At 40.4% G+C, this 14,975-nt stretch overlaps 1 protein-coding gene across 1 annotated transcript in view; it reads left to right on the forward strand.

The window, feature by feature from the left end:
* Positions 1–11,870, forward strand: part of LOC141965659 (olfactory receptor 10A3-like) — a 43,959-nt gene extending 32,089 nt beyond the window's left edge. The window contains 1 exon segment of the mRNA XM_074917510.1: positions 11,115–11,870. Within this exon segment, the coding sequence (XP_074773611.1) occupies positions 11,115–11,870 (756 nt within the window).
* The last annotated feature ends 3,105 nt before the right edge of the window (positions 11,871–14,975 follow it).

Raw genomic sequence — 14,975 nt, forward strand, 5'->3', positions numbered from 1 at the left:
TGAAAGGCCTTTTTTTATTACTTTGGAAGTTACTTTCCTTAAAGGGAAAAAATACAAGAAAATATTCTAATAATGTTAACAATATAAAAATAAAATTAAAACGTTAATGCTAAATGTTAAAATGTTTTTATTTAACCATATTTTTTTTCCAGTATTTTGTTGGTTTTTTTTTTTTGGTACTGGGTGTTTAAATCTGTTCTAGCTGGATCAGAACTTCCCACTACTCCTTGTAGGGGCTTTTTTATTCACTAGTCAAAAAAACCCAAACCAACCTAGTCATCTGCACACAGACATTTAAAAGTATATTTCTCTGGAAACCTCACAATATCTATTTAGGGCAAATCACAAATGACACTATAAAAATAAATAAAAAGATGCAGATCATAAGCAAGTACATTAGTGTCAGCAAGGGTAGCCTGGTGTGCAACTGGAACAAAGAAGAGGAACAGACAGTTTGGGCTGAGTTAAGATACCATTCACAGACCTACAGCAGCATAAATGGCAGCCACATCATCATTCACAGAGGAGCAGCAATATGTGGGAGGTGATGCATTCTAGGTCCTCCTTGCTGTGTTATTATGCTCATGTTATTTTTCAATCTGCAAGTGATTTCATTTGCCTCTTTTGCATTATCTAGGAATGATAAGTAAAAATTGTGTAAATTACTACATCAAGTATATGTGGATCTGGGGAAACAATTCTAACATTTGTCGTGTTAGGGGAGATGATATGAACATTATAAAATTACCTTCCCATCCGGCTAGTAGACAAGGGACTGAGAGCGGAGGTTTGCTAGACTGAGATCACTGTTTAACCAACACTCCTCCTCTGGAGGGCCTGCACCGAATTATCTTTCTCAAGCAGCCATGACCAGACACTACACAGTTTTCCCAACGACTTCTAACCAGTGACTTGTACTGTGGTACCTCTACAGTCCTTACACTACAGGAAATTCCTTGCCTGGTATATGACTGTGGAACACCTGTCTGTTTTCCTATAAAGTTTTATCTTTTGATTTCCAAAATTCAATGATTTTTTTTTTTTTTTTTTCCAGTCCCCTGGATGCTGATGAAATGTTAATGCAAACTCAAACTGTGGTCACTCAGTTTCTTCTACTGGAACTTTCTAATGATCCCAACTTTGAGATTTCACCGTTTCTAGTGGCTTTATTTATTATCTAATGACACTGACTGGGAATGCACTTATTATTCTGGTAATAAAAGTGGATCCTGAGCTTCAGTCCTCCATGTATTTCTGGGTTGTCTAGCTTTTGCTGATGTCTCTTACTCCACAGTGACTGTCCCAAAGATGCTGAAGAACTTCCTGGAAAAGGAGAAAAACATTTCTCTCAAAGGCATTGTACAATATTGTATTTTTTTTTCTGTCAGCTTGTGCAGAAGTTTTTATGTTCTCAGCTATGGATTAGGATCAATATGACCATATGACCAGTATGTTTATGACCGTATGCAACAGTCGTTACACAAGGCTGTATCCAACTGGTATCTGGGGCATGGGTGATGAGATTTTTATACGGTCTTGTAAACAGTATTCCTCTTTTCAGCTTAAGTTTCTGTGAACCCAATACAATCAGTCATTTCAGCTGTGAACTTCCACTGTTACTGGACATGTGCTGCACTAAGATTTTCATCAACTTTGATAGGCTTTTGTAGACCAATGTCAATCCAATACAACATCTTAATACTTATGTTAAGCCCCCTTTTTTTATATTCTGAAAAACAAGACTGTAAAAGAGAGTTTGTTGAAAATGACAGAGAAATTCTTAGTTTTCAAATGGCTTAAAACATGACCTAATTTAGGTCAAGTATGGAACTATCAGTTCAGAAAGTTCTTGTAACACAAATCAGTTTATATATTTGACATCCCATATAACTTAATTAAATTTAAGCCAATGACTGTGATGGCCACACATCCCAGCAGAAGAGCCAAAGAATAAAAACCACATACAAATCTATATATCATTAAAGCCAATGGGGTTTTTCCTATCTAGTTGTAGTGGCTTGGGCTGGGATAGAGTTAAGTTTCTTCACAATATGGCCCTATGTTTTGGATTTGTGATGAAAACAGTGTTGATAAAACACTGATATTTTAGTTATTATTTATGAACAGTGGCTTACACAGTGTCTGCTTCTCATGCTGCCCCACCAGTGAGCAGGGTGGTGGTGTGCAAGAAGCTGGGAGGGGACACAGCTAGGACAGTTGACCAAACTGACCCAAGGGATATTCCACATCATATGACATTAAGCTACATGCCGCTGAAAACTGCTGAGACTGGTGGACAGACCTTAAAGATAAGACTGAGTGCTATGACTTGAACTTCACTGGTAAGACCTGAAAGACTGTGAGGAGGAGAGGAGAAGGAGAGGAGAGGAGAGGAGAGGAGAGGAGAGGAGAGGAGAGGAGAGGAGAGGAGAGGAGAGGAGAGGAGAGGAGAGGAGAGGAGAGGAGAGGAGAGGAGAGGAGAGGAGAGGAGAGGAGAGGAGAGGAGAGGAGAGGAGAGGGGAGGAAGTAATTTACTTGGGAAATACAAGATTTCTGGAATATTTTATCCCAGTTCTTTTATAAATAGTATAGGATGCAGCTGTTACTGAAAGATGGTATGGTTGCGGAGGCTCTCAAAATAAACAGACAATAATTAAAATAAAATTTATTTTGATACAGTCCATTGGTACTCCAGCAATCATTCAAAACCAGCAGATCTGAATTCCCGTGAGAGGAAAAAAACCCTATTACTGCACAAAACTCCTAGGATTTAATGACAGTCCAAAATGCTTGATCACTCACCTTAAAAATGAGGGCTCTCAACCTCAAGGAATTTCCTTTGGCAGAGTCTAACCCGAATCTGATTTATGTTCAATATCGCCCTTATTGGCTGAGGGCCCCAATTCACATAAAAACCCAAGAACAAGAATATGGAAAAAGAAATCAAATATATCTCAGCATCCAGGAAGCCTCAGCTTCATAGGTGTGGGTGCACCTGCCACAGATACAAACAAAAATTGCTGATTTTCCATGTGGTTATGCATAAAAAGTAAGGGTTAAAAACCACGGCAACAATGGACAGATTGTAATTGGATAGTATACCCGTTTACCGAAAAGTAGTGCTATGATTGCAGAGGTGAGGGGAAAGAGTTCTCTATTACAACACTTTTAGAAGACTGATTTGCAGTTAGAGTATGTAATTCATCCCCAAAACATGGTACAGTTAGAGTATGTGCAAGGTAGAACATAGGTGCATCACATAACACTTTGAAAAAAAAAAAAAAAGTGCAAAAAAGATGAAGAAATGACAGTATCATGATAAATAGAGAGTAGAGCTGAATCAAATTCTTCATACCATACTAAACTCAACCACAGTGAAGCAGTTGGTAACATGGGTGCCAAGCTTTTCTTACATGTGAAACTTGATACATATATGTAGATAATTTTGCTGCCAATTAAAACATCTCAATTTATGACTTGTTACCATATATGAACACTAAAAAGAAAAGAGAGGAAAAGAGAGGATATCCAGTGTATCTTTCTTTTTAGCAAAAACACTGAAGTTTGGATTCAACTCCCCGCTGAGACGTCCAAACTTACATGTTTTCAGCACAGGGACTGGATTCAATTGCCTAAACATAGATCTATGGTGCAATTCTTGACAACATAAGGTATCCTACTTTTAATACAGGATGGTGGATTGACCCAGAACTTAAGGCAATCTCTTATCCTTCTGGAATGCTATTTAGAGTTCATCTGGGACATTCCATAGGGCTAAAATGTTTCTCTACACCTATGTATATATAACTGAATACCAGTCCTAGTCTGCCTCTATAAAAGAAGGAAAAACACAGGCACTTCCCACTGCCATCCAGTTGTCTTGATAACAGCTTCATACAGGATGCTTGCTATCTGGACATACTTGTAACATGATTTTCTAGGACATTTAAAGTGATATCACGTTCCTTGCAAGTTATGTCATAGTTTGCATGACATTTAGGAATTAGTATGTTAGATTGGGATTTGGTTGGAGCTGTGCATTACTAATGCTTTCTTTCCATCTTTTTCTTGAGTTTTCTTTCTTGAAGAAGTGTGGTTCTTAATGGGCCAGATATGACTTGCCCTCAAAGTGTGCCACAAGGTATAAGTAGCTCACACGCCTTTACTTTGAAGCTGTGTGAAAACACCACTTTGCCATGTACAGGCTACCTTCTCTACCAACACCAAGCTAAATGGTGTCAGCATGAAGTCTCCCTCTTGATTCTGATTCACTGATGGATCAAACTGAAGAACAATTTACAGTGGATCTCTAACTTTCTGATGTCTAAGCTTTGGTGATAGGTCCTGAGTCTTGAAAGATCTGTCAAAAAGCAAGACGTGGAATGGAATCTCTTTTTCAGTTAATCTCTTTATCTAACAATTCACAGTCTTCATTCTCCATCCTAGATGGGATTGTTCCTCCCCAGGTGCAGGACTTTGCACTTCCCTGTGAGAAATGACTTGTAAAAACAGGTCCTGAAAGAAACAGGCCTACAAGAAACAAAGACTGAGAAAAACAGCCTGAGAAAAAGATAAAGGATAGTGGGGTCGGTGGAGGCCCTCCAAGCTAAGGAATATCTCAAACACCCACAAGTAATGAAACTATAGTCATGGGGTGGATGGTGTAGAGGTCGAAGCTGATAAGGCTGCCTGAATAACACAGGGTGCAGCTGGAGGGGGAGCCCTGTGGAGACAGGACAGTTCTGCTCTGGGGCACCTGGTCAAGTTTCAAAGGCCATCAGTCCAGTGAATGACCTTTGCTTCATTGTTCACAAAATGCATATTAAAGTTAACACCCTGAATATGCTAACAAAGCTTAACAAGATTGTGCTAAATACATCATCCCATGAAACACTTTACCCCTCCCCATCCATAGGATATGTAGGTATGTGGGTCGACCTAGGGGATGGACCCAAGGAAAGTGGGTATAAATTGAGGGGGGACGAGGAGGGGGGGAGGGTCAGAGAGTGAAGTGAAGCAAAGAAGACAGATGCCTCCTTGAACCCTCACTGATGGGATCGACACAGGAACCCAGAACAGTGATCTCTATTTCTCTCTTCTTTTTGTCTTCCTCCTTTCCTTTTTCCCCTTTACCTTCATTACCATTAATTAATGCAAGGCATACTGTATTGCCTCCCACAACTCATTATATACTTAGCCAATTATTGTATATCCAATTAGTACATTGTGAGAAGTTAATAAATGTCTGGACTTTGAGACTTGTCTCACCGTTGTCCACTCCATTGAGGATTTACAAATCTAAGTCACTTGTTTCCCTTGTCTGAGCAGGACATGACATTCCCCCTGTTGAACTTCCTGAGGTTCCAGTCAGCCCATTTCTCTAGCCTGTTGAGGTCCATCTGGATGGCATCACGACTCTCTGGTGTATCAGCCACTCCTCAATTTTGTGTAAGCAGCAAATTTGTTAAGACCTCATCATACAGATAATTAATGAAGAGTTGAATAGAATTGGACCCAGTACTGACCTCTAGGATACACCACTAGTTACTGGCCTCCAATTAGACTTTATGCCATGGATCACCACCCTCTGGGCCTGACCATTCAGCCAGTTTTCAATCCACATCACCATCTGCTCATCCAGCCTATACTTCATCAACTTCTGTATGAGAAGACAACAACAAAAGCCATTCTGAAATCAAGGTAGACAATGTTACAGAATCACAAAATCACAGAATGGGTGAGGTTGGAAGTGTCCAAGAGGTGGTGACCTGCTCCAACCCTCCCCTGCTCAAGCAGGACCACCTAGAGTCAGTTGCCCAGGACCATGACCAGACAGCTTTTGAATATCTCTAAGGAGGGAGTCTCCATAACCTCCCCAGACAACCTGTGCCAGTGCTCTGTCACCCTCGTAAAAAAGCATTTCCTGATGTTCAGAGAGAACTTCTTGTGTTTCAGTTTGTGACAACAGCATCTGGCACTGGGCACCACTGGAAAGAGCCCGGCTCCATCTTCTTTACTCCCCCCATCAGGTGTTGATACACATTAATAAGAACCCCCTGAGCCTTCTCTTCTCCAGGCTGAACAGTACCAGCATTCCCAGCCTTTCCTCATATGTGAGGTTCTCTAGTCTCTTCACCATCTTGGTGTCTGTTTGCTGTACTCTGTCTAGTATGTCCATGTCTTTCTTGTACTGAGAAGCACAGAACTAGACACAGCTCTCCAGAGGCAGCCTCAACAGTGCTGAGTAGAGGGAAAGGAACATATTTTTTGACTGGCTGGCAACACTTCTCCTAATGCAGCCCAGGATATCATTCACCTTCTCTGCATCAAGGTCAAAGAAAGGCATATCTAACTGCTCCCCTTTCATCTACCAAACCAGTCCGTTAATCGCAGAAGACTATTAGGCTGTTGGAGCATGATTTCCCCTTGGTGAAGCTATGCTGACTACTCCTCATGATCACATTCACGTTCTTCATGTGCCTGGAAATGGTTCACAAGATTAGTTGCTCCTTCACCTTCCCAGGGACCAAGTTAAAGCTGATCAGCCTGTAGTTCTCGGAGTCCTCTTCTTGCCCTTTTCAAAAACAGAAATGACATTTGTTTTCCTTCAGTGCTCAGGTATCTCTCCCAGTCACCATGATCATTCAAAGATTATTGAGTGATCTCACAATGACACCAACCAGCTCCCTCAGCACTCATGGGAGCATTCCACCAGAATCCATGGGCTATGTATGTCTGGTATTCCCTGACCTCATCTTCTTCCACCAAGGATACACATCCTTGCTCCAGACTTTCCCGTTGATCTCTAGGGCCTGGATTCCTGAAGCCTGGTCTTAAAGTAAAGACTAAGGCAAAGGAGGCATTCAGTACATCAACCTTTTCCACATCCTGTATTGCCAGGTCCTCCAAGTCATTCAGCAATAGGCCCACATTTTCCCTAGTCTGCTGCGTACTTAAAGAAGCTCTTCTTGTTGTCTTTGGCATCCCTGGCCAGATTTAATTCAATTTCAGCTTTGGCTTTCATAACTGTGTCTCTGCATGCTCAGACAGAGCATGAATATTTGAAGAATTATAATTCTTAATTATCTCATGCACTTTCATCATGCAAACTGCCAGCCAGATGCTTTAGGGAACATTCCTGTGTGGCCGATCAAAAAACCCCCACCCACACACACACATGCACATACATGCACCACACACTGCAGGAATGCTCTGAAGAGACAAGCAGAGGCTAGGACCCCTTGAGGCTCAGGGGATGATGATGGAGCAACTGTTCACAGCTGTTGCAAAAGCAACCAAAATCATCTCATGGGGGTTTTTGGTTTGGGGTTTGCTTTTTTTGTTTGTTTTGTTGGGTTTTTTTTTGACAAACGAACAAAAAATGTAACAACCAGCTGTACTTAAATGCAGAGCTAGAGCAGGGCAAAATTCATTTGAGGTTTATGCATACTGTTAAAATAATAGCTTGTGTATTTGTTAGGGTGGAAGCAAGTCTTGCCAAGCTCAGCAGTGTCACAAGCAAGAGCTGGATGAGCTGAACGCATGTATGTCCAGCTCACTGCTGCAGACCTGATCTGTCAGGGACACTTCTGCCTGGCCTAGGTCCCCAGAGTGGACTATTCCTCAAAAGAACTGCCACACGGGACAGCCCACACTGTACCAGGTTTATCCTGAAGGACTGCAGCCCTCAGAGAGGACCCGCACTGAGCAGGGGAAAAGTGTGAGGAGAAAGGAGCAGCAAAGACAAACTGCAATGAACTGAACAGAACACACCAGCGCTTAGAGGGGGAGGAGGTAGAAGATTAGGGAATGAATCACAGAATCATTTAGGTTGGAAAGGACCTTTAAGATCATTGAGTCCAATCATTAACCTAACACTGCCAGGTCTACCAGCAAACCGTGTCTCTAAGTCCCACATTTACATGTCTTTTAAATATCTCCAGGGATGGTGACTCAAGCACTTCCCTGGGCAGCCTCTTCCAATTCTTGACAACCATTTCAGTGAAGAAATGCTTTCTAATATCCAACCTCAACCTCCCCTGGTACAACTTGAAGCCATTTCCTCTCATCCTACCCTTTGTTTCCTGGGAGAAGAGACTGAGATACATCTTGTTACAACCTCCTTTCAGGTAGTTGTAAGAGAGCAATAAGGTCTCCCATCAGACTGTTCTCCAGGTTAAACAACCCCAGTTCCCTCAGTTGCTCCTCACAGGACTTGTTCTCTAGACCCTTCACCAGCTTTGTCGCTCTTCTTTGGACATGTTCCAGCACCTCAATGTCTTTCTTGTAGTGAGGGGCCCAAAACTGATCACAGTATTGGAGGTGTGACCTCACCAGTACCATGTACAGGGGTCTGATCACTTCTCCAGTCCTGCTGGTCACAGTATTTCTGATACAAGCTGGGATGCCACTGGCCTTCTTGGCCACCTGGGCACACTGTCAGCTCATGTTCAGCCAGCTAGTGACCAGAATAAAGTCGACAAAAGGGGGAAAAAACCACAACCAAACAAAAAACTATTGCTTACAACATTTAGGGCTATGTAGTAGATTAATATCCTATTGCAACGCCCCGTATTTGTAATACCATTCCTACTCAAGTATTTTTATGATCTCTTGAAAGTCTCTTCAGCTAGTGGGAAAAAAACAGATGCCAAACTCCATTTTTCCCCCTAATATTAGTAAACTAGATGATAAGCAATAGAATAAGAGGATATCCTGTTAGTACTATTAACAATGATATCACTTACTTCTACGACTCTGAACATGTGGGAGGAAACTTCGTTTGTACTATACTATATGTCCTAAAACTTGAGCATTTTTATATAGACCATGGATAAAAAAAAAGATCACTTAACATATGATCTCATCGTACAAAAAAATTGCTGTCTGGAGACCTGATTCTACTGGGAGCACATGAAACTTCAAGTACCTTCACCAATTAGCCCCAGGATCCCTTGGAATCAGAGAGTAGATGCTGCCTCTTACAGAGGAAAACACAGGGATTTTTTTTCTCTGTATTTGTAATTTCTGCCTTTGAAATTATTGCCCCTACTGAAGAGAGAAAGAAAACTCTACAAGTTTTAGTAGCATAAGGTAATATTTCAATTTCTGTTCCTCATTCTTTGCTGGTTCCTAAGGCAAAACCAAAACATCAGTATGTTTCCATGGTTTATTTTTCTAATTTGAGCCTGACACTGCTATTATGGTATACAAAAGGAATCTATCCTACCTGTCTTTAGGCACCAGCAATGTAGATTTTTACATCTGAATTACTCACGTACTCACCCGAGAGAAGTAGGAACCTCAGTGGCATCAACAAATCATATTATTTTAGATGTCTATGGTGGAGAAACATTAATTACACTGAGAGTATACTTGTATATTTCTATTGTCTGTAGAAAACTTTGGCAACTGTAGCTGCCTATTTTCAGATAAATACTTTGAACAAATGAATCACAGTGTCTACACTTTCTCATCTTCTCGTTTTCTCTTTCATCATTGCTAAGGTAAAGAAAAAGGCATTTTCAGAAATCCTGAGAAGACTTGAAAATCCTAAGCTACTTTATTGTTATTAGTGATACTGTATGACTGCTGTGTAAGTGGCAAGAGTCTTCCTCATCTGTGGATGGAAGTCAAAATTCTATTGGACATACAGATATCTTCACAGGACTCTAAGCAATTTATTTCTCATTATTAGTTTGGGATTTTTATTACACAGATCTAGATATATTCTCATCTCATGCATGTGAATCCTGAAGGGAAAACTTTAACCCTTAGTCCTCTCGGAGTAAAGTTAAACTCCAGATCTTGTGAGCCAAATTATCTCAGACCCAATGGTGTAATTACTGAAAAAAAAAAAAAAAAATTAAAAAAATCTATTATTCTCTTTCAAAAATCAACCAAGTATATTTTGACTGAAACCATCCAGGAAGTTTCCCAGAAAAATAATTCTGTTACTAGATCTGATGAGATGGTAAATTCCCAGAAAAAGGCAGTAGGTGTAGAAGCTGGTGACCACTTTTACATGGGAAGCTGTTTGTATGTTGAGCATCTTTTTACTCCCCAGATCTTATCTGAAATGAAAACTCAGAACATGGGTTTTATAGGATTTGATGAAACAAATGTAAGTGCATGAACACTTCCATTAATTTAAACTTGTTTAGGTTTGGATTGTACTTTTGCAGGGTTAACAACGAAAATAACGTAGATAGATCATTTCTGCATGAGTCAAACCAGTAGGTAGAAAGCCACAGGATCTCTGTATCACCTAGCTTAGAGCACCAATAATTAAATGAATTTCATGAATTGCAGCTATCCAAAAATTTGGTCATGGTACACTCACTTCATTATTAATGCTACTGCCAATCCTGGCATCCTTGGACATCCATCTAGAGGACAGATACTGTGCTTCTGTCTTGTGCTGTATTTCTCGTCATTGAATGTAAAGTGATTCTAATATGACTGACTCACAGTTAGATGTCTATAGACATATAGATGATGGAGTTAACTGAGAGACATCCAAGTGAAATTCTTCTGTCTCATCATAGATGCCATTCTTATGCTAAGGTCACCTGCCCTTTGGAGGTATCTATGTCTTTCTATATAAAATAAACACAGAATGATTATTTAAAGTATGCATACCTATCTTCTGTTCACCTAATTTAGAGAAGATGTATCCCTGCCTGTGATTGTTAAAGATGATCTTGCACAAGTTCCCCAGCTGAGACTTTTTAGACTGGGGTCACTGTCATATGCAATCCAAGTTTTACCACGTCTTTTAAACACCATTTCACTTGCAATTGTAGCTATTTCTGAGACCACAAGTCTGTCTCAAGCTACTAACCCTTCTTTAGTGTGTTTTTTTTTTTTTCTCTTTTAGGGTGGAATCTGTTGAGGAAATGAAGCCAGGAAACCAAACCATCACTACTCACTTCCTACTTTTGGGGTTTAATTTCCATGACAAGTTGCAGCTCTTATTTTTCATGCTGATTTCCATCATGTTTCTGGCCATCTTGATAGGGTACTCTCTAATTGTTGTTATATCATTATATGTTGTTATCCCTATCCTACACACACCCATGTACTACTTCCTACAGAATCTTGCCTCGACAGAGATCTGCTACAGCCTGAGCATTGTCCCAAGGCTGCTTGTGAGTGTGGTGTAGGAGAGAAAAATTATTTCCTTCTCAGCTTGTGCCTTGCAGCTCAGCTGCGTCATTCTTTTTGTCACCTGCGAGTGTTTCCTCTTAGGTGCAATGGCTTATGACCAGCAAGTGGCAATATGCCATCCATTGCATTACACCACCGTGATGAACAAGTATCATTGCTGCAAGATGGCTATTGGGTCTTGGATGTCCAGTCTCCCTGTGGCTCTGGGGTTCACCACATGGTTATTTACCCTGCCCTTCTGTGGGAGAAACAAGGTTGATCATTTATTTTGTGATGTTTCTCCTGTGTTGAAGCTGGTGTGTGCAGACACAGCCTTGTTTGAACTACTGATTTTTATTGTTGTTGTCATAATAGTGATGATTCCCTTTTCTCCAATAGCCATCTCTTACCTTCACATTATACACGCTGTTCTTCAGATGCCCTCGGCTGTGGGCCAGAGGCAAGCTTTTTCCACCTGTGCAGCTCACCTGGTTGTAGTGACTCTTTTCTACAGCAAAACTGGCATCATTCACCTGCAACCTAAGTCCAACCTCTCATCCAACATGAAGAAAATGGTTTCCCTGTCTTACACAATAGTCACCCTCATACTCAACCCCATCATCTACAGCTTGAGGAATCAGGAAGTCAAGCAAAGCCTGAGGAGATGCATTGACAAGTGGTTACTTGGGAAACAGATGGTCATTTTTTCTCCACTCATGTGACAGATTCCTTGTAGTTGCACAGAACATAAGTGGTTCCCTAGTAAAAAAAAAATAAATTGAATTTATGGATGAAGTGAAATGCCTTTCAAAAAGACCTGTTCTATTTTAGCAATCCTGTCCTGTTAAATCCCTAAAATACTTGTCCTCTTTTACTCAGCATATTAGAAAAAATTACTATTGATATTGTACCTCTGGCCTTGCAAACAAAGAAGTAAACCTGACTCAGTACAGAAATATTAGAAAAGTGGATTATAAAATTCTTATCCTCCCCCATCATTCTACCTCTATGTGCATAAGTATATAAAGTCTCTGGCTTGGAAAAAAAAGAAGTTTGTTTTCCTCTCATTTTCCTTTCATTTTGTCAAAGCAAAAATGATGGCCTGGAACTTTTCCCTCTTAAAAAAAACACAAAACAAACCCAACAAAAACAAAACCAAAAAACCCCAAACCCCACCTCAATAATGAGCTGAGAAAAAATTTAAGTGCATTATGACTGGAGGGGAGGATGTGTGTCTACTGGAAGTGTCTTTCCTACAGATGGGAGAGGCTGGGTTCAAGTCTAGGCCGATATGATTTTTTTTTCCTCTCAGAACAAAGATGTCTCTCCCAAACCAGCTAGTAACTTCCTCAGTTCAAAACAGAAAGTGTAAACTGAAATATTGTCAGCTCACTAGAGTAGCTTTGTTTTAATTAATTCCCTTCTCCTGTAGTCAGAAAGAAAGCTTTGGGAGGGGATTGGTTTTTAATTCATTGAACCTAATACTTTCTGTCTGATTCTTTTTCTGGGTTGCCTGATAAAGCAAAATGTGACTTGAGCTTTTATTTCCACTCTGCTTATGTCAATCTAATTTCAAACCCAATTCTGGTCTTGCTTCTACCCAACCAGTATTTTCTCTTCCAATTTCTGTGATTAATACCTAATTTAAATCACTGTCTATTGGACCAGAAGTAACAAAGCTTAACTACAAATAGAAAAGGACAATTACCCAAATACCTGGTGGGTTGGTGGTGTTATTGATTTTATTATCAACTGAAATTAAATTGTGTTTGATTTTAATATAAGTATAGAATTAAGGGATATTTTAGCAAAAATCATTTTACATTTATTGTATTTTGAATCTAGCAACCAACTGCTACTCTAAAATCCCCTGTACAGCCCTGTACCAAGGCTGAAGGGATTGGTCATAATTGTTTAGTAGGAACGGTTAGAACCTAGGTAACAAAACACGAGGTGATTTGTAATCTGATTTATAATACATGTATAGGACTAGAAGAATGCAAGTAGTTGTCAAGGTCCAGGATTAAGGGGAACTGTGGGAAGGAACCGTAACAGCTTGCAGGTACCTGCCAAGAAAACCGTGTCCTTAAGCAAAAGGTAATTCCGGCAGGGGGAGATCGCGACCACCGACTCATGGACCACCTACTCACATTACACCCCAGAGCCATTTCTAGACATTTCAAACCTCTACTGCGCAGAATCGGAAATAGGAGGAGAATATGTTAATGATTTCTTGGAAGTTGTATGTTTATGTATGAAGACTTAATGAATATGTATGAGTAAGTTCTATATAAGGTGTATGATTCTGGTGCCTGGCACGTGTTGTTGGTGAGAGCACTCCCCTACATGTCCGGCCGTCAGTAAAGGAGTGTCTGCTTATCTGCATCAAATTGTTATTTTTATCCCGGATTTCAGTGACAGTGGTACGTGGCGAGGATTTGGTAGTGGGAAGAGCAGCTCATGGAAAGCCCACGCTAGGGCAGATTTATCCCAAAGGACTGTAGAGGTACAAGAGTAGGTTTTTTTCCTCTCACGGGCATTCAGATCTGCTGTTTTGTAATGCCGTCACCCCTCATCACCCTCTCTTCCCCAAGCTGAACAAACTAAGTGGCCTCAGTTGTTCCTCATAAGTCTTGCCCTTGAGGCCTTTCACCATCTTGGTCACCCTCCTCTGGACACACTCCAACACTTTGATGTCCTTCTTACATTGAGGAACCCAAAACTGCACCCAGTGCTCGAGGTGGGGCTGCACCAGTGCAGTGTAGGGTGGTACCATCACCCCCCTCAACTGGCTAGCTATGCTGTGCTTGATGCATCGCAGGCCACAGTTGGTCCTTTTGGCTGCCAGGGCACACTATTGGCTCAACTTGCCATCAACCCAGACCCCAGATCTCTTTCCGCGGGGCAGCTCTCCAGCCTCTTGTACCCCAGTTTGTACACATAACCAGAATTACCTCATCCAAGGTGGAGAACCCTGAACTTCTTCTTGTTAAATTTCATACGGTTGCTGACTGCCCAGGTCTCTAGTCTATCCAGATCTCTCTGTACAGCCTCTCTACTCTTGAGAGAGTCCATACCTCCTCCCAGTTTAGTATCAATGAATCATCTAAATATTTATGTGGAAAAAAAGCTATGATAAAATACTTAGGTTTTCTAACATCACTTAGGGAGGAGATAAGCAAATACTTGCCTCATTTGCTCAAATTTTACTAATTTATTCACAATAATATATTTATCTCCCTCTTTACAATTCCATACTTTCTTGGTGATCTTGCTACTTACAAAAAAAAAAAATTAAAAAAAAAAAAATCTCATCTCCTCCTCCAAGAAGGAGGCATTCAGACAGAAATAAATAATGCAAACTGTCTAATTTAATATTAAAACAACCACATCATGTCTGACTTTGAAGACCTAGAATGCAGAAATCCACCTCTTACCTAGTAAGGATTAATCTGTAACTAGTGTAGGCAAACAGGTATTTTCTTGGCATTTATCTTATGAGATAAATAATTCCTTTGGAATTCCTCTTTCTGTAATGACTACAAACAAGCAACAATTAATTAAAATATAGACGGCTACTTTCTAAGCATTTCAATCTGAACACATGAATACATCCAATGGTGGAATGATTATACTAGCTTAGTAGGAAACAGAACAATAGTTAAAGGGTAACAGTGTCAAAAATTAAAACTCACTCATCAGTTGCTGGTCACTTAATACAAGACTGTTGTCCCTTCCACAAACTCCAAATAGTATCAGCTTCTAAGGGAACTGTGGAGGTCGAATGAGTCACTAGAGCTTCAAACAAGAAAACTGCCCAAGAGAAA

Source organism: Athene noctua, chromosome 13 (assembly GCF_965140245.1).
Source record: "Athene noctua chromosome 13, bAthNoc1.hap1.1, whole genome shotgun sequence".
Classification (NCBI taxonomy): domain Eukaryota; kingdom Metazoa; phylum Chordata; class Aves; order Strigiformes; family Strigidae; genus Athene; species Athene noctua.